General features: G+C 36.5%; 1 protein-coding gene across 11 annotated transcripts in view; it reads right to left on the minus strand.

Annotated features, from left to right (window-relative positions):
• Positions 1-21,210, minus strand: part of CLOCK (clock circadian regulator) — a 111,389-nt gene that overhangs the window by 12,437 nt on the left and 77,742 nt on the right. For 9 of the 11 annotated variants that reach the window (XM_061420197.1, XM_061420192.1, XM_061420200.1 and 6 more), the window contains 8 exons: positions 18,397-18,544; positions 17,685-17,760; positions 10,243-10,384; positions 8,452-8,552; positions 7,823-7,912; positions 3,941-4,093; positions 2,890-3,099; positions 1,966-2,171 (listed from right to left, as the gene is read on the minus strand). In XM_061420197.1, coding sequence (XP_061276181.1) covers positions 1,966-2,171; positions 2,890-3,099; positions 3,941-4,093; positions 7,823-7,912; positions 8,452-8,552; positions 10,243-10,384; positions 17,685-17,760; positions 18,397-18,544 — 1,126 coding nt within the window. The remainder of the gene's footprint in view (positions 1-1,965; positions 2,172-2,889; positions 3,100-3,940; positions 4,094-7,822; positions 7,913-8,451; positions 8,553-10,242; positions 10,385-17,684; positions 17,761-18,396; positions 18,545-21,210) is intronic. The other 2 variants (XM_061420199.1, XM_061420201.1) reach the window with 1 other exon arrangement.

Consider the following 21,210-nt stretch of genomic DNA (forward strand, 5'->3'; position numbering starts at 1 on the left):
ATAAAAGAACAACAAAAAACAATGCCTCTTCAGGGAAAAATATCATTTCTATCTGCCTTTTCTATGAGATAAAGTTAGTTTCTAACATTGGTCACTACAGTGAGGAAATCGAGATAAGACTCTACTATAGATTTAACATGACCTAACTGCAATTACAACCTGTTTTAAGGTAGATAATTATAACTACACTTAGCATATCTATGCTAACAGTTTAAATGTTCCACAAGACAAAACAATTCTATTTTGAATCCATGCCAAATCTTAAAAATAAAGCGTTGTATATTATGTACTTTAGGATTAAAGGTATTATTTAATGCAAAAACATATATAATGAAAAATTTACAAACAAATAACATTACAAAGTGGCTTAATCACAGAAGTGCTAAGCACTAATTTCTCTGTAATCTTAAAAGAATTTAGTATCTGAATTGCCCAACTGCCCACTGCTAAGTATGAGAATATCTCATTCCTCTCTGGCACTAAAAGACATTCTGCAATTTACTTTGGCTTTAACATTTTTCTTTGTATACACTGCTCCCTCTGCCTAAATACCCTACTGTGTGTGACTCCCTTCTACACACATATCTAAAGCAATGAGCTTAAGACACAGGCCAAGTATCTCCTCCCTGAAATTTTCCCTGACCACACTCCTCTCTTCACTTGCTTGCCTCACCCCATAAAACTGCTCACTTCCTCCTTTTCAAAAATCTACTAAGTATTTATCACATCAAATAATACTGATTTATTCACCTTTCTACAGCTTTGACTAGTCCGATCTTTTCTGGGATAAAGAATGTGCCATACACATAAAGCAGGCACTCAAATATTTGCTGAAGTTGTTTTTCCCCCTTCAAAAAAACAGCTGTCTACAAATAATTGCTAAACTGTGTCCCCTACAATGTATGTCAACATTCTATGCTAATGGATTTTACCTTGGGCTTTAAATCTAGCCCTTTATTATATTTCTATGGAGTATATTCATAACACTTCCTTCAAAAGCTGGACTTTTTAACTTGAAGGAACTGAGTTCCAAAAAGCAGCAGTGAGTTTCTCTCTGATCTTATTGCTTCTGCAATCCAGCAGCTTCCTCACACTCTGGAAATTATTAATAGGGTTTCAATAAAATCTACTACAAAGTCTAATACAACAGCAAGATTTTATTATAAAAGCAGCAGTCTACTTATATTACACTAAAATAAATAAAAATAAAATGCATTTAAAATGTAATTTTTAAGACTACAGAAATCCTATAGTTTTGAAAGATATCTTTCTTCCTAATATTTGAAAAGGTTATTTTATTTTAAATATCTATTTCTAGGTCAGCTATTTGGAAGACTAAAATTAGTCATAGAAAGCGATTTTTTTTCTAGAATTGCCCATAAAACTTTAATGTAGTATATGTTTAAGCACTTGAGCTCTGAAATCAGACACCCAGTTTTGAATTCAGATCCCCTTTTTCACTCCCTTCACAGCTTCAGACCCTTGACCAAATTTTTTATTCTTTCCTGGGAAATAAAGACCCTCACACTTTTTTTAAAAATAAGAATTAAATGAGATAATATACTTGGAGCATTTAGTACAGTACTTAACAAAATTCAAGAAAGGTGAGCTAAACTTACTCCATAACACATATAAACTATGGTAGCATACACCTTAACCATTGCTACTACACTGACAACACAAGAGCGGCTATATTGAAAAGATAAAAAAGTTTTATAGTGATACAGACAAAACCTATCATAAAACTTGTGTAGAATTTGGATTCTACCATATGTTAGCACATTTTTGAATATGAAATAAAATGAAAAAAAATTTGCTATTACTCTTTTATTATAAAGTACTTCAACAAGGATACATTGTTTTTATTTCAAATTCTAGAGTGAGCAATAAATTAAAATCTCATTTAAAAAATCCAAGTATTGTTTTATAATCAAACAACTGACATCTTGGAAACATGACAACTACCTGATCTGTCTGTCCTGAGTGAATGTAGTTACTGCAGCACTCTGGGAACTGTTTTGCGGCAAACTCGATGGAATCTGGACCATGCTTCCAGCCGCCGGCTGAGAAATCACCATAGTGTTGTAGAGTGGGGCTGTAAGAGTGCTCTGCGTCTGACTGGGAAGAGATGTTTGTTGACTGTGCCCACTCAGTACATTCTGTTGACTCTGCTAGAAAACAGAAGATTTTACAAATAGAAAAAAATTTATTCAGGAAGTATGCTTCTACTACTAATCATTCTAACAAGAGTTGACATGACAGAAAAAGAAGTGGCAGAACATACTACTCTGGGAGAAACTGAACCATCAAGGAATAACTTGCAATTATCTGAGAATGAATTAGTCTTCAATATCTTGCTGGAAGGTAAGCTATGATTTTTGAAAAGGAGCATGATCTTAACAAGGATGACATAAAATACACATGAAGAACTACTAAACACTCAAAGTAACTGACATTTGACATTTTTATGTATTTCATTCGAAGTCTTGAGATTTACAATTGCAGATGCATGTCAATTACTGAAATTTCCTAGAATGTTAATTAAGCCATCACTGCCCTAACAAAAGACATTCTTCACATATGGTAACATATATCCTGGTCAGAATCCTGCAACTTTCTTTTTTTTTCCCCCACACACAGAAGTAGTTTGTATATTCATTTGAAGCAAACTCAAAAATTTTCTAAATGTTGAAATACAGGAAGCATTCAACAATTTAAGAACAATTCTGCACAAAATACTTTATCACTCTCAATACTATAGTTTCTAATTATTACTATTAAAGTTTTACATATGGTATTGTTCAAAATGAAGCTTTTGTCTTTGTTTTAGCAACACCACACATTTCAATCACTGAACATTCCCTAGCCCACTGTACTCAATAACGTTACCTGACTTGATGTACTTTGTAAAGTCTGCTGTTGTATCATATGCTGAGTTGTGCCAATGTGTCCAGTATTCATTCCACTTTGAATCTGGTTAGTTTGAACAACCTGGCTTTGCATATTTATAGGTGCAAGCTGCTGGATATTAGATGAATTTCCAGAAGAAAGTTGAACAGAACCAAAATTCAATCCAGGGGTTGACTGTTGTAAAAACATCTTTAAAAATAAAGATTACATTAAAATGATCTTTTTAAATTAAAAAGAATGAGAGCATTTTTAGCAAAAATATCTAAAAATTAAGTTTTAAAAGCAAGTAACGAGAAGACTAAGTCATTCTGAATCAACAATGAACAATAAGTAATTACTAAATAAAACATGATACTCATTTTCATTCTTTCAATCATCCTAACCCCTAATCATGTTTCTAATTGTCAGGAAAAGTGTTACAAATTTCAAAACCTCTACTTGCTTGACACTTTACATGTTAAGGATTATTATATATGCTACCGTTACCCTAACCCAGCTACTCAAAGGTCTGTGGATTGGAAGCTCTGCATCACTCATCATTTATAATTTATGGCATTAGGGAGAAGTGGTTTTCACTTGAAGTTTTCACCAAAGTCCTAGTTGCATCGAACAGGCATAACTTTGGCCCTGTTGGTTGACCATTGTAAGACTATAATTTGAATCATACCTACCAGTAAGTTATTCAAAAAATTACTGATGATGAATTTTAAATTCTGTACCTACATATACCTAAAAGTCTATGTAAAGTATTATGTTGATATTATGGGAATTTAAGCTTACTAATAATTAGACTGCTAAAAGATGACTCTAATCTGGAGAAACAAAAATGCTGATGGAAACACTCTTAGGAATCAATTATCTTTAGCGACTGTAAATGCAATCATAGTGAGTAGATAACCAATGAGTATTTACTGAACTAAATGGATGAAACCTATCTTTTGGATCTCACTTTTTATTAAGAAGAGTCAATTTCCTAAGAAGCCAAAATACAAATGGCATGCTTTGTTTGTAATCAAATGTAGTAACTTACCTGCAGCCCTTGACCATGGACCATTTGAAGCTGTTCTTGAATTTTTCTTAGTTCTTCTTGTTGCCGATGAATATTCGCCTCTATCATCCGAGTCCGTTGCTCCAATTGGTCTTTGAGATGCTGCATGGCTCCTAACTGAGCTGAGAACTGAAACTTAAGTATCATGGGTGGAAAAAGTGTAACATATTTTACAATCACTTCTCATAATTGTAAAATCTGAAATCCAAGCAGTATATCACGAATTAAGAATGTCATGCCAGTTACTAATTTATTGCTTCTCAACACCTAATTCACCTATCCTGGCTCAGCTTTGTGGTACTAGAGCTGGGACCTATAAATGTTTCTCCTTCATCAGCAGGCACCAGCAGTCATGTCAGTATGATGTGGAGGGATACTGTAAAGGGAGAATGGGTTACCTCTCTGGTTCTAGTGCTTTTCCTTCGTGTTCTTATGCTAGTGGGTAGCATCCTACTGAGTGTCATCAGCAACCAGCAGCTAGCTTTCCACCAAGTCTCACTGGCTTGCTAGTGGGCAGCTTCCCAGCAAATTTTACTGGTATCCCAGCAAGTGGCTGCTCGCTCCCCAGCCCAAGTCTGTGGCACTTCAGTGAACCTGTGTACCATCCAGTGGATATAGCCACAGCAGCTCCAATGGGACCTGAGTCTCAGCTTGGCCTGGAGGAGCAGTTCAGGAGGGTCAAAGGAGTCTTCTGAGCTGTTCCCCCTTGGCAATTCTCCCTTTCACTTACCCTTAGTGGCTGCTCTCTACACCGGTCTTTCCTGTATCCTTTTGAATTCCCTTAACTGCTCTCAGTAGTTAATCTCTGTTACCAGTTAATTTTTTTATACCATCCCTGTTCAAATTTCTCATCCAGCTTCTGACTACAGCTTGACTGATTACAAGATGACTTTGTAACACTGGCTTTTAAAGACCTAAGTTCCTACTGTGGCGCTACTACTTGATAGAACAAGTTACAGAACTTCATTCCTGATCTTTTAACAAATGAAAAAGTAGTCTGCACCTAGAGTTATTCACATAAAATTCTGTCATCCCAAGAATGTCCTCTTTGTGTAGGTCATTAGAAAGTTAATAAAAATCTGACTAACCAACCATAAAATTTTCAACAAATTGTTCTCAAATACAAATACCTAGGCTTTAAAGACTAAGCGATTATAAGTGAATGCTGCATATGCAAATAAAAGCACAGTTATTCTGCTAACAGAGTAAGGTTTTCAATCTCACTTATATCTGCTTCACTTGAGTTATAGACAGCTTCTATTTACTACTGCTTGCAACTAAGCACATTTAGTGATTCACCACTTAAGTTTAAATAGGCTCATTTACTTATTTCCAGGAATATTCACCACAGAATGCAGTATAAAAGCAGAAAGAATTTCACTTCATTGGAAATCTGTCTTAAGAATCTCCTACAATGCATGTAAAAGCAAATGACACCCCAAAAGCTTTTTTACCCTATCTTCAAAAGTTTGTTTTGAGAATATTGAACACTACTTTTCAAAGTATACAACTCTGACTTCTGAAGTTAACAATAACCAGATCAAACATCAGATTACACTAGGTATGAAAAAACATTACAAATTTAATATCCTCATGCCTTTTTTATTATTTGAAATTTTATGTTTATATCATATAAATGTATCCTAAAGTTATTTATACCTTTAGGTAAACATTATACTGTCACCACTTGAAGAATTTCTATTAAATACAAATAAGAAAATAAAAATAAACACAGAAAGCAGAATAATGGGAAATAATATCAAAGAACTAAGAGGAACACTGTTTGCCTTTATCACTGAATGAAATGAGATTTGAATACTTATTTGAGGACTCGGTGCTGATTAAAAACTACTGGAACTCCAGATACTATTTAATAATATAGTGCTGCTATAAACACCTTACACAATTATGTGCTGCTAAAAGTCAAGATTATGACAATTAGATTGTTATTTAGATTATAACAGTTTACAGCAATATCAATATATTTGTACAAGTATCATAATATATAATAGCTATAATTATATATGTCTGGTGGCTCAGATGGTAAAGAATCCTCCTGCAATGCAGGAGACCTGGGTTCAATCCCTGGGTTGGGAAAATCCCCTGAAGGAGGGCATGGCAACCCACTCCAGTATTCTTGCCTGGAGAGCCACATGGACAGAGGACTCTGGTGGGCTACAGTCCATGTGGTCGCAAAGAGTCGGACATGATTGAGCAACTAAGCACAATTTAAGTAACAACCATATAAGATAAAGGTATTTTTAGATACCTAGTGTTAATATCAGAGAAGGCAATGGCAATGCACTCCAGTACTCTTGCCTGGAAAATCCCATGGACAGAGGAGCCTAGTAGGCTGCAGTCCATGGGGTCACTAGGAGTCAGACACAACTGAGCGACTTGACTTTTACTTTTCATTTTCATGCATTGGAGAAGGAAATGGCAACCCACTCCAGTGTTCTTGCCTGGAGGATCCCAGGGACAGGGGAGTCTGGTGGGCTGCTGTCTATGGGGTTGCACAGAGTCGGATATGACTGAAGCAACTTAGCACCAGCAGCAGCAATGTTAATATTATTTGAAATTAAGACAATGTAGAGATAGCTTCAACATCAAACAAAACAAAATTTCGGATTATTTCTAGCACAACTTAGTATTTTTCATTTGTCTGAGGCACTGAGTGCAGTGATAAATGAAAAGTTGCGAAGTTATAATCAAAAGTGTCACTTCTGTAATACCTCTCCTTTGTCTTGCTAGCTTTTATATTTAAGCCTCCTTGGGGACTCAGCCCAAGTAACAATTCTTCCAGAAAGTTCTCTTTCCCTTCCTCAGTCTGCAATTAAGAGTCCATCTAATGTGCTCACGTGTCAAGCTTTAGACCTTGAGCATAGACTATTTGTAGTTATCTATCATTCCTTCTAGATGTAATAAAGTTTCTTAGTATAGAAATTTGCATTGCCAGCACCTGCAATATCTGATAATATAAGGAGCTTAATAAATGGCTTATATATAAACAAATGAATATATGAATAAAATTACTCAATTCTTCCAATATCCATGGGAAGAACAAAATGAACTACATTTCATCTTTAATATTTTTCTCTGGAAAGTGAAAGTGTTAGTCACTCAGTCATGTCCAACTCTTTGTGACCCCATGGACTATAGATCTCTAGGATTCTCTGTCCATGGAATTCTCCAGGCTAGAATACTGTAATGCATAGCCACTCGTTTCACCAGGGAATCTTCCTGACCTAGAGATCGAACCCAGGTCTTCTGTACTGCAGGCAGATTCTTTACCATCTGAGCCACCACAGTATTTCTCAACAGGGATTAATCAGGATAGCTTTTTGTTGTGCAAAACTGTTATGAACCCTAAAAGACAACTAAAGTACCAGCGGCACACCAAATTCACTGACAATCAAAAAATCTCCAGGTATTCTAAACGTCCACAATTGAGATTTACTGCATCTATATTTTAAAAAATCACTAGTAGCTTGAAAGTGAAAGTCACTTAGTTGTGTCCGACTCTTTGCAACCCCATGGACTATACAGTCCATGAAATTCTCCAGGCCAGAATACTGGAGTGGGTAGCTGTTCCCTTTTCCAGGGGATCTGCCCAACCCAGGGATCAAACCCAGGTCTCCCACACTGCAGGCGGATTCTTTACTAGCTGAGCCACAAGGGAAACCCAAGAATACTAGAATGGGTAGCCTATCCCTTCTCCAAAAGATCTTCCTGACCCAGTAATCAAACTGGGGTCTCCTGCATTGCAGGTGGATTCTTTACTGACTGAGCTATGAGGGAAGCCCCACTAGTAGCTTAAAGACTATTTGTAATTTAAAAATATTTAACAGAAACAAATAAAAATACCTGGGACATGCCGTGCGGAACTGGTAAATTTGCAGACTGAGACATCACAGGCTGTGTTAATGACTGACCAACAGTCTGGGAATTTATAGACTAGAAGCAAAATAAAAAATAACACTGGGTGACAATCGTTTCCATACATGAATACTCCCACCAGAAATACCACCATGGCATCTTCATAACTGAATTACAGCTTTTAGATGAGCCTCCTACATTTTTAGATGAGCACAGGCCTGTCTCTCCCTCTAAACTGGAAATGCTTAGTCCCTATTTATCTTTTTATCTTTCAAGGCATCTGTCACATTATCTTGCATGGGCTGTCAGTAAGAGTTGCCTGGACTTTATTGAAAGTGATTGGTATTTGAAATTAGATATAAAATGGCTCTAAATTATCAGCTTTCCATAATTAAAAAAAAATCTAACATTTTGTCTGAAAAATATTCAAAAGGACTTGTATGTTTGACTACTACTTCACAAAAAAATGAAGACCTTGAGTAAGTGTTGTATATCAACAACTATTTTGAATTTCACAGAAAGGGATAATGAATAAATGAATTGATGAATATTTAGATGATTCCTCCCACCCCTTTTAATAAATCTTTATTCAGCAACATACTATCTGAAGAGTTTACCTGACTACTAAATGATGACCTCCTTTGTGCCATCTTCTCATGAGCTGGTAAATGTTGTCTGGGAGGAGTGCTAGTATCTGTTGGGATCTTTGTTGGTGTAGCTAAGGTTGGTAAACAGAAACAGAATAGCATTAGTACTTGAAAAATACAATTTTCAAAGATCAATCTCAAAATGCTTTCCAGTGAATAAAAGTGGTCTGTAAAAGAGTTGTTTTTCTAAATTATTCAATAAAAGTGAAGTCTATGACAACAAGATGATTTATTTTAATTACCTCTTTTTTAAGGATAAAGAAAACATCTGAAATAGGAAAATTTCAAATATAAAATGGTTACTACCCCTACAATTCTATAACAGAAAAAAGCAATAAATTAATTAAAAAATGGCCTAAGGACTTGAATAGATATTTACTCAAACAAGACAGAGATGGCCAGCCAGTATGTGAAATAATACTCAATATTCCACTAAACATCAGGGAAATGCAAATCAAAACCACAATGAAATATCACCTCTACCTCTAAAGAATGGTTACTATCAAAAAATCACATTGTAGATCAACTAAAAAAAAACCCTTATAAACTGTTCAAAAAAAAAATCTAAAGACAAGTGTTGGTGAGAACTTGTGTGGAGGTCTGGAAACCTTGCACACTGTTGATGGGGATAGGAAATGATACAGATACTGTGGAAACAGTATGGCTGTTTTTCAAAAAAATTAAGATTAGAACTACCATATATGAACTAGAAATCCTACTTCAGAGTATTTATAAAAAAAAATTGAAGTCAGCATCTTGAAGAGATATTAGCATTCCAGTGTTCACTGCAGTATCATTCACAATAGCCAAGGTATGGAGACAATCTAAATGTCTGTTGACAGGTGAAAGGATTAATAAAATGTGATATATACATACAATGAAATACTACTATTCATCCTGAAAAAGGAAGGACATTCTACAATATGTTACATGAATGAACCTTTAGGCCATTATGCTAAATGAAATAGGCAATGACAGAAAAAACAAGTATCTCATAATGATATGAGGTTATTTAAAATAGTCAAACTCATTGAAACAAAGAGGACAATGGTAACTGCCAAGGCTGGGGCAGGGGGGGAGTGGGGAATGGGGAGTTATTAATTAGTGGGCACAGTTTCAGATAAGCACAATGAATAAACTCTGGAGATCTGCAACTTTGTGTTAAAGGATACTACATAAAAGAAATGCCAAGAAATAGTTAACACAAAGGCCTTTCACAATATTTGGAAAGGTTTAAAATCTCAATCTATGTTTAACCACTTTAATGTTCCACCCATCATGAAGATGTCGAGTAGTTCAAACAAGTCCCTTTTTCATTATATACACTTTTAGTACTCTGAGAAATAAAAGTGCTAGATTCTTTTTAAAAAATTTAAAAGGGAATTAATTTAATGACAATTATGCATGTCTTCATAAAGACAAAATACACAGAAAACACTTTCAAAAAAGCAAACTAAGAACACTTACAGGTTCTATCAATAAAAAAGGAATTACTGTAGTAGTTTTGCTTTCTTTCTGAGGGATGATTAAAAATACCAATACCAACATTACTACCTACATGTTTTTGGGTTACTTTATAAATTAATTCTTTGCTAAATGTGAGCAATGTGCCTTTTGCTCACTGAAAAAGTTACTGTATTTCAGAAATATAAACACTTATCATTTGAAAGTGGCAGCTGATGAAAAATGCTGCTAACAATAATGCAAACAATTTAGAAGCGCATCTTTAAAGGAAGTCTGCTTGCAAGCTGGGGTACTCACAGGAAGGGTCCGAGACTGCTGTGTGAGATGATTTTCTTGAACTCCGGGAGGAAGCAGAAGGAGTTGGGCTGTGATCAAACCTTTCCAACGCTTCCTTGAGACTGACTGTATTTATACGATTATCAGACCCAGAATCTTGGCTCTAAGGAGACAAGAGTAAAGTAAATGTCTTCTGTGGTTCAGTTCAGAGGTCCCAAATTAGCATATCGCTTGCTAATTTCCCCTCCCCCAAATCAGTTTTCAACCATAACAAGGCAAGTGTACCTGTGTAATAAAGAAGTGTAATAAAGAAGTAAAAATTTATTTTTTATAGCCTGAAAGTTTTGGTTTCCTTCTCTATTGAAAGAAATAACAGATGCAAAGGAATAAAGTTGGACTATTACCTTATACCATATATAAAAGTTAACTTAAAATGGATCAAAGATCTAAACATTAGAACTCAAAGTATAAAGCTTTTAGGGAAAAAAGGGGGAAAGCTTTATAACACTGCACTGGGCAATGATTTCTTGGATATGACACTAAAGCACAGGCAACAGTAGTGCATCAAAGGATACTATAAACAAAGTGCAAAGGCACCAAGGAATGGGAGAAAACATTTCTAAGTCATTTATTTGATAAAGAATTAATACCCAAAATATAGACAGAGCTCCTACCACTCAACAGCAAGAAAAAAAAAAAACACCAAAAAATTCAATTAAAAAATGGGCAAAAGTCTTGCATAGAGATTTCTTCCAAGAAGATATATAAATGGCCAATAAACACATGAAAAGATACTTAATATCACTAATCATTCAGTTCAGTTCAGTCGCTCAGTCATGTCCGACTCTCTGCGACCCCATGAATCACAGCATGCCAGGCCTCCCTCTCCATCACCAACTCCCGGAGTTCACTCAAACTCACGTCTATCGAGTCGGTGATGCCATCCAGCCATCTCATCCTCTGTCATCCCCTTTTCTTCCTGCCCTCAATCCCTCCCAGCATCAGAGTCTTTTCCAATGAGTCAACTTATTGGAGTTTCAGCCTCAGCATCAGTCCTTCCAATGAACACCCAGGACTGGTCTCCTTTAGGATGGACTGGTTGGATCTCCTTGCAGTCCAAGGGATTCTCAAGAGTCTTCTCCAACACCACAGTTCAAAGGCATCAATTCTTCGGCACTCAGCTTTCTTCACAGTCCAACTCTCGAATCCATACATGACCACTGGAAAAACCATAGCCTTGACTAGATGGACCTTTGTTAGCAAAGTAATGTCTCTGCTTTTCAATATGCTATCTAGGTTGGTCATAACTTTCCTTCCAAGGAGTAAGCATCTTTTAATTTCATGGCTGCAGTCACCATCTGCAGTAATTTTGGAGCCCAAAAAGATAAAGTCTGACACTGTTTCCACTGTTTCCCCATCTATTTCCCATGAAGTGATGGGACACGATGCCATGATCTTCGTTTTCTGAATGTTGAGCTTTAAGCCAACTTTTTCACTCTCCTCTTTCACTTTCATCAAGAGGCTTTTGAGTTCCTCTTCACTTTCTGCCATAAGGGTGGTGTCATCTGCATATGTGAGGTGATTGATATTTCTCCCGGCAATCTTGATTCCAGCTTGTGCTTCTTCCAGTCCAGCGTTTCTCATCATGTACTCTGCATATAAGTTAAATAAGCAAGGTGACAATATACAGCCTTGATGTACTCCTTTTCCTATTTGGAACCAGTCTGTTGTTCCATGTCCAGTTCTAACTGTTGCTTCCTGACCGGCATATGGGTTTCTCAAGAGGCAGGTCAGGTGGTCTGGTATTCCCATCTCTTTCAGAATTGTCCACAGTTTATTGTGATCCACACAGTCAAAGGCTTTGGCACAGTCAATAAAGCAGAAATAGATGTTTTTCTGGTATTCTCTTGCTTTTTCCATGATCCAGCAGATGTTGGCAATTTGATGTCTGGTTCCTCTGCCTTTTGTAAAACCAGCTTGAATATCTGGAAGTTCACAGTTCACATACTGCTGAATGAAGCCTGGCTTGGAGAATTTTGAGCATCACTTAGGGAAATGCAAATCAAAACCAAGAAATACCACTTCACATCTATCAATATGGCTATTACCAAAAAAATTAGAAAATAACGAGTGTTGGTGAGGATATGAAAAAACTAGCACCCTTGTGCAGTGCCAGTGGGGGTGGTGGTGGTGGTGTTCAGCTGCTTAGTCACGTCCAACTCTTTGCGACCCTACGAACTGTAGCCCGCCAGGCTCCTCTGTCCATGGGATTCTCCAGGCAAGAATACTGGAGTGGGTTGCCATTTCCTCCTCCAGGGGATCTTCCCGAGCCAAGGACTGAACTTACATCTTCCGTGTTTTCTGCACTGGCAGATGGATTCTCTACCACTGAGCCACCTGGGAAGCCTGGTAAGAATGTATAAAACAGCAGAGCTACTATGGAAAAATGTAACAGCTCCTCAAAAAATTAAATATAGAATTACTATATGATCCAACAATTTCATTTCTGCGTATATGCTCAAAAGAATTAAAAACAGGGAGTCAAATGTGTATTTGTAAGCCATGTTCCTAGCAGCATTAACCGCAATAGTTAAAAATACAGATGCAACCCAAGTGTACATCGATGGATGAATGAATAAACAAAACGTGGTATATATACACACAATGGAATACTGTTTATCTTCAAAAGGAAACTCTGACATATAACAATATAGAAGAACCTTGAGAACATTATGCTGAGTGAAATAAGTTAATCATATACAGACAAATACTGTATGATTCCACTTACATGAGGTACCTATAGGAATCAAGTCATAGTCAGAAGTGGACTGGTGGCTGCCCAGGGTTGGAGAGGAGGGAACGGGGAGTTGCTGTTCAATGGATATGGAATTTCAGTTTGGAAAGATGAAAAAGTTTTGGTGATGGATGGTGGTAATGCTTACACAACACTGTAAATGTACTTAACACCACTGAACTTAAAATTGGTTGAGATGGTAAATTTTGTTACGTATATTTCAAATCAGAAAAAAAAAAAAAAAGACCAACCAACAGACACTTTAGTTTATAAAGGCGCTGTAAGTATCTGGAACTCAGCATTTGACTGCTCAAAATCATCTTCTTCACACCAACTCTGACCGTCTCCAGAATTCAATATCTATATGGATGATTCATGCAATATCCTGTCCTGGCCTCTCAGCTTTCTAGGAACTCCTTGTTGCCAATAACTTCTTCCTCTATTCTACCTGATTCAATCCCTACTCTTCATTACCAGATTACTGTAGTGCCTCTAAAAACACAAATTAAAATCCAACTTTAAACCACACTTCCCTGTCTGAGCTTTCCAGTTCACTTGTTCCTTTGGAGACAATTACAGTCAACTTAAAATGATCACCAATCTAAAATGATACATAACACTAAGCCAGAAACATTACATTTTCTAGAGGGCTCACTTTCCTACTCTCCACAGTTATTCCATACTTTCCAAAAGTTCTTAAACCTCTTTCTCCCTCTCTCTCCACAGAGACCTCTGTCTTATATAGATGAAAATGCTTGCCACCACCATTTATGTAACTCTACCTATTAACATGCTGTGCTGTGCTTAGTCACTCAGTCATGTCCAACTCTGTGACCCCATGGACTGTAGCCTCCCAATCTCCTCTGTCCACTGGATTTCCCAGGCAAGAATATTGGAGTAGGTAGCCATTTCCTTCTCCAGGGGATCCTCCCAACCCAGGAATCGAACTGGGGTCTCCTGCATTGCAGGCGTAGTCTTTACCAGCTGAGCTACAAGGGAAGCCCACCTATTAATATACCAAGTATATAAATATACCCACCTGCTGTTTGCTCATTATAGTGGAGCAAAGTGCCGTCAAAGAACCTCCATATGCAACAGTGAATTAAGCAACAATACTCTGTTTCCTATTTCAGGGAAGCTACATAGAAGGCAATGTGTGTGTATACACCGATATAAATAAATGATTTCAAAATTACTACTATCACAAAAGGAAAAAATGGGTTATGTGACACAATGCCCGCTGTCCTGCACTGTAATTGCTCTTTACATCCTGTTTTGTCTCCATCTCCCACCCTCTCCCAGCTCCTAAAACCCTTCTGCCTGCCTTCAGTTTCCCTAAGCAGCAAAAGCTGTATTCTCAACCTCACTGATGAACATTCCTTCATTGGCGTCCTCTGACTAAAACCCAGGACCCCCCACCCTCCACCCCCAAAGGATACCAGTTTCCTTGTAGGTCTCCCAGGCAGTGGGAGTTTCCTTTCTCTCAACCTTCAGACCTCTGCTCCGGAGGTAGAACAGAAGTCCTCCTACTGCTCTGGCCTGAACATCCTCCCTTCCACCTTTCCCAAAACTCACAGCTATGAACGCTACATTATCTATCTCTCCTTGCTGTAGTCATTTACTCACCTTGTGCTTACTCCTCACTAAGTAGCTGAATTAAAGTTTCTCTACTCCTGGCTCAGTACTGTCCTTACTGATTTTTTTTTTAAATTGGAGAAGGCAATGGCACCCCACTCCAGGACTCTTGCCTGGAAAATCCCATGGACGGAGGAGCCTGGTAGGCTGCAGTCCATGGGGTCCCTAAGAGTTGGACACGACTGAGCAACTTCACTTTCACTTATCACTTTCATGCATTGAAAAAGGAAATGGCAACCCACTCCAGTGTTCTTGCCTGGAGAATCCCAGGGATGGGGGAGCCTGGTGGGCTGCTGTCTATGGAGTCACAGAGTCGGACATGACTGAAGCGACTTAGCAGCAGTAGCAGCAGCATAGATGATTTACAACATTGCGTTACTTTCTGATGTACAACAAAGTGATTTTTGTATATATTATCTATTCTTTTTTGAATTCTTTTCCCATAGGTTATTACAGAGTATTGGGTAGAGTTTTCTGTGCTATACATTAGGTCCCTGTTGATTATCTGTTTTATATATAATACTGTGCATATATGTTAATCTCAACCCCCTAATTTTTCCCTCCCACCCACCTTTCCCCTTCAGTAGTCTGAACAGAACCACAAGTCTGTTCTCTAAGTCTGTGAGACTATTTCTGTTTTGTAAATGAGTTGATCTATATCATTTTCTAGATTTCATGTATAAACAATATATGATACTTTCTCTGACTGATTTCACTTAGTATGATAATCTCTAGGTCCATACATGTTGCTGCCTTCTTTTTTATGGCTAATATCCCACTGTATATATGTACCACAACCTCTTTATCCATTCATCTATTGATGGACACTTAGGGTGCTACCATATCCTGAATACTGTAAACAGTGTTGCAACTGAACACTGGGGTGCATGTATCCTTTCAAATTATGGTTTCTGCAGATATATGCCCAGGAGGGGGACTGCTGGATCATATGGGAACTCTATTGTTTGTTGAGGAACCTCCCATACTGTTCTCCATAGTGGTTGTGCCTATTTACATTCCCACTAAAAGTGTAGGACGGCTTCATCTTCTCCACATCTTCTTCAGCTGTTATTGATGGTCACTTTTTGATAATGGTCATTCTGTCCAGTGTGAGGTGATACCTCATTGTAGTTTTTATTTGCAATTCTCTAATGATGAGTGATGCTGAGCAATCTTCTCATGTGCCTACTGGCCATCTGTATGTCTTCTTTAGAGAAATGTCTATTCAGATCTTCTGCCCATCTTTTGGTTAAGTCATTTGTTTTTGATAATGAGCTTCATGAGCTACCTGCATATTTTGGAGATTAATCCCTTGTCAGCTGCTTCGTTTGCCAGTATTTTCTCCCATTCTGTGGGTTGTCTTTTCATTCTGTTTATGGTTTCCTTTGCTGTACAAAAGCTTTTAAGTTTAATTAGGTCCCATTTATTTTTGTTTCAATTCCAAAAGACTGTAACAACTTTGTATGGGGACTAGACACACATTCATTTTGTAATGTATTTAAATGCTGAATCACTATGTTGCACACCTAAAACTAATAAATTTTGCATCTTCTATATTTCAATTTAAAAGTTGCCTTCCATGGCTCAAGATGCTGAGAATACAGGAGCAAATAACAAAGACAAGTTTTCTGCTCTCATGGGTCCCACATGAAAGAATTTTTCCAAAAAGACTATGACTGCTTAGAGGTAAAAGATCCACTATGTTTTAATGAAAGATATTTTCTGAGGAAAGCACTTACAATTTTTCTTATGCTATGGCATATTTTACAACTGAAAGTTTACACCTCTTAACCCCCTTCACCTATTTTGCCCCATCTTACACCCCAACGCCTCACTCGGGCAATCAGCAGTTTGTTCTCTATGAGTCTGGTTTGCGTGTTCATTTGTTTTGTTTTTTAAATTCTACACGTAAGTGAGATAATTTGTCTTTCTTTGACTTATTTCCCTTAGCATCATGCCCCCAAGATCCATCCATACTGTTACAAATAGCAATATTTCATTTTTTAATGATTGAATAGTATTCTACTCTATGTATGTCCCACATCTTTACTTGTTTCTGTATCTTAGTTATTGTAAATAATCCTGCAATGAACATAAGGATATATAAATCTTTACAATTGTTTTTGTTTTCTTCAGGTAAATACTAAGAAGTGAAGCTGTTATATCATATTATTTTTAATTTCTTGAGGAATTTCCATACTATTTTCTGTAGTGACTGCACCAACTTACAATCCCACCAACAGTTCATGAGGGTTCCCTTTTCTCCATATCCTTGCCAATACTTGCTATTTATTGCCTTTCTGATAACTGCCATTATTACAGGTATGAAGTGATATCCTGTTGTGGTGTTCATATGCATTTCAACCACTAAGTGAGCTTGGAAAGAGATTCTGCTTTGACTGGACCTGGAAATGACTGTGGCTCCACTGACACTTTGATTCCAGGCTTGTGAGGGACCCTGGACTGAAACCTTGATTACAGACCCATGACCAATTCTGAAGCAGAGTGCCCAACTAAACTGTGTCTGGATTCTTGACTCACAGAAACTACTGAGATAATATATGTATGTTATTTTATATCATTAAGGTTTGTAACATAGCAATAGGTAGCTAATATTTCTACCTGATATAATGAAAAGAGAAACCAGTGTTCAAAATCTGACTATAACTTTCCAGTCATGAGTCTTTAAGCTCAGTTTTAATATTTTCAAAGTGGGGATATATCCAGATAAGGATGTCTGAGAAATAAATTATATTTCATATTTCATATAAAAACCACAGCCTAGCAGATTGTAATAAATGTTAGTTTAATTCTAAGATCATATATGTCTCTACAATGATCTCTAAATAGCAGGCCCTTCAAATCTTTTTTAAAAACACATGAGGTTTTAAAATATTAAATTTAATATAAAAATAAATACTATAGTTATAATTACAAGTAGATTAAATATTTGAAAAACAATTTTTCTGTAAATTATTGAGTCTTGTTATTCATTGAGAAGAAATAATTTTTTAAAAACCTATAAGATACATACTTTGTCAGCAGCTGTCTCTGGAAGAGACTCTTCAATGCCAAGTTCTCGTCGTCTTTCAGCCCTAACTTCTGCATAACTACAAGTGGAAAAAAAACAGAATTTCAGTGTTTGATCATTCATTTAAAACACTGCAGAGGTGCAACAATTCAATATTCATTATGTATCTCATTTGTTCATCACAAATTCCAGACAATTTTCTATGCACCAAAAAAACCCTAAAACGTATACGTATATAGCACTATATATATATATATATACACACACACACAGAGTGTATCTTAATTCAAATTTCACTTTTTTACATATCTAAAAAATTTAATGTACTACTATAAATGATCTGTAACCACACAGGACCTAAATCAAGAGGAATTAAATAAAGGAACAGTATACTTTATCTACTCTAGCTCTCCTTTTACATGACTGACTGTGGTATATACAAAAGACAGTTACAACATCTGCTCTAAACCATAAAACTTATGTCAGAAATTATGTTATCTTTATTTCTATATAACGCCTATAAGTACATTTAATAATAAACTGAAAATATGAATATTTTCAATAATATTGAAAATACTGAATATTGAAAAAAATACTGAAAAATAAAATGGAGAAAAAAATCACTCTGTACTTCTGAATAAGTCATACATAAAACTACATTCCAAAATCAATATGAATGTTTCCATATTCAGAAATTCTGTAAAAGAATTATTACCTTACTACGGTGTGAGTACAAACAATAAACTCTGGCCTTGAATTCCACTGATGGTAAGTGATATAATAATGAGTTTGAAGCCAAATCCACTGCTGTCCTTTGGTCAGGAACCTATAGTAACAAGATTTGCCTTTTCCATATTGCATTACTAAGAAGAAAAAAAATATTTTTTGATTTGTATTACTAGATTTTTACCCAAAGGTACCATTCACATTTATATCTATCTGTCTATCTATCTATAAAATTCTTCTGGCTTTTCAATAACATATAGTATATCAAATCTTCCATAGCCTTCCATAATCTCCCAACTTAAGAGCCTGTTATTGCTGAGCGTAGGTATTTTTCATACACAATAAATGTCCAAATACTTGAGAATAAATTATTCACATACTGACTCTCTCCTGCTAAGATATATTAAGGATAACAGCAATAAGTAATTACACCTGAGCTCTACTCCCCATACCCTACCCCTCACCCTCTGCATATACAGCATCTTTTATTTTTTGGCTGCACTGGATCTTCGTTGCTACATTCAAGCTTTCTCTAGTTTCAGGAGAGCTGAGGCTATGCTCCAGTTGTGGTGTGTGGGCTCCTCACTGAAATGGCTTCTCTTATTGCAGAGCACGGCTCCAGTGCGTGGGCTTCAACAGCTGTGGTACACAGGCTTAGTTTCCCTGCAGCATGCGGGATCTTCCCAGACCAGGGACTTGAACCCGTGTCCTCTGCAGTGGCAAGTGGATTTTTAACCACTGGACCACCAGGAAGTCCAAGTATAGCATTTTAGAGGCATTTACTTCTAAACCTTAACTTACGAAAATCAGAAAAACTTAATTATTTCAAGTAGCTGATTTCCCAAAACAGTATTTCAAGCAGTATTTCCCAAAACATTCTTTATAGATTGTAAATTCAAAAGTCTTTTAGCAGATATTAAGCAAAAAATGGGTTCTGTGTTAAATTAACTTGGGAAAATTTGTTCTTCTCAAAGCCTTGAGTATGCTAATCTGTCAAGATTCTGGTGGTGGGGAGATGGGGACTGATTATGAACTCTTACCTAATTTTCTTTGACCATAAAATTCGTTTTTAATAGACTGGTATTCAGTGGATAAAACCTTAAGACAGGCTGGACCGGAATCATGTTCGCTCTCTCTCCTCCAACCCGTCACTATTCATGAGGAAATCAAAGTCTACATACTTGAAATTGGTTGTCAAAAATTATCCAGCTAGTTAATAGAGGTGTCAGATTTTTTAATACATCACAGAGGCTAGTGCCCATATCACTCAAAGTGAAAAATATTTCTTTTGTGATATTATATAACATGCTTTATTTTCATAGAGGTTTATAAACCAGCCTAAGACATGAAGGTACATTAAATATCTAATTAAGCTTTAGAGGATACTCAAAATGGAAAGATTTGGGAAGGAGGATCAGAGAGGCAAATGAAACCTATTAAAACAAACTTCTAAACAAAGAATGAACAAACAGCATGTGGTAAAGGAGTAGGTCCAGACTCTAATCCTATCTCTGCCACCAATGTTTTTTGTTTTTTTAATTGGAGGCTAATTACTTTACAATATTGTGGTGGTTTCTGCCATACATCGGAATGAATCAGCCACAGGTGTATGTGTATCCCCCATCCTGAATCCCCTCCCACCTCCCTCCCCATCCCATCCCTCTGGGTTGTACCAGTGCACCAGTTTTGAATGCCCTATTTCATGCATTGAACTTGTACTGGTCATCTATTTCACATATGGTAATATACATGTTTCAATGCTATTCTCTCAAATCATCCCACCCTCACCTTCTCTCACAGAAAAGTCTGTTCTTTACATCTATGTCTCTTTTGCTGTCTTACATATAGGATCATCATTACCATTTTTCTAAATTCCATATATATGTGTTAATATACTGTATTGGTGTTTTTCTTTCTGACTTCACTCTGTATAATAGGTTCCAGTTTCATCCACCTCATTAGAACTGACTCAAATGCATTCTTTTCAATAGCTGAGTAGTATTCCATTGTGTATAAGTACCACAACTTTCTTATCCATTTGTCTGCTGATGGACATCTAGGTTGCTTCCATGTCCTGGCTATTGTAAACAGTGCTGCAATGAATACTGGGGTACATGTGTCTCTTTCAATTCTGGTTTCCTCAGTGTGTATGCCCAGCAGTGGGATTGCTGGGTCGTACAACAGTTCTATTTCCATTTTTTTAAGCAATCTCCACGCTGTTCTCCATAGTGGCTGTACTAGTTTGCATTGCCACCAACAGTGTAAGAGGATTCCCCTTTCTCCACACCCTCTCCAGCATTTGTTTGTAGACTTTTTGATGTCTGCCACCAATGTTATGGGACTGTAAGTAAATTAGTTAGCCTTTTTCTGTCTCAGTTTACTTGTAGAGATAATAACAGACCTACTTTCTATTATACAACTGTGACTATGAATAATGAAAATAATACATGTAAGTTGTTCAGAACAGGGCAAAATGAGATGATAATGTTCCTTCTGTTAATATAACAATGGAAGGTAACATTATGAAGCACTCACTGAGTTTTCTATAAGAGATTCTTTAAATGTGGCATTACCTCCTGTGCAGACTCACATGCCTAGAAATAAAAATTCATGAAATAGTGTTCTAATATTATAATTTTCAAAGCAATCTACTTCTTACTCTAAATATAGAACTTCTATATTTCAAAACAAGGTTTATTAGATGCCATATTATAAACCTGTACTTAACTACTATAGATTGAAATATATAAAATGGGAGGAAGTTTAATTTAGACTTGATCTAGGATTCCTATTAGAAGTAGTT

The sequence above is a fragment of the Bos javanicus genome, chromosome 6 (assembly GCF_032452875.1).
Source record: "Bos javanicus breed banteng chromosome 6, ARS-OSU_banteng_1.0, whole genome shotgun sequence".
NCBI lineage: Eukaryota > Metazoa > Chordata > Mammalia > Artiodactyla > Bovidae > Bos > Bos javanicus.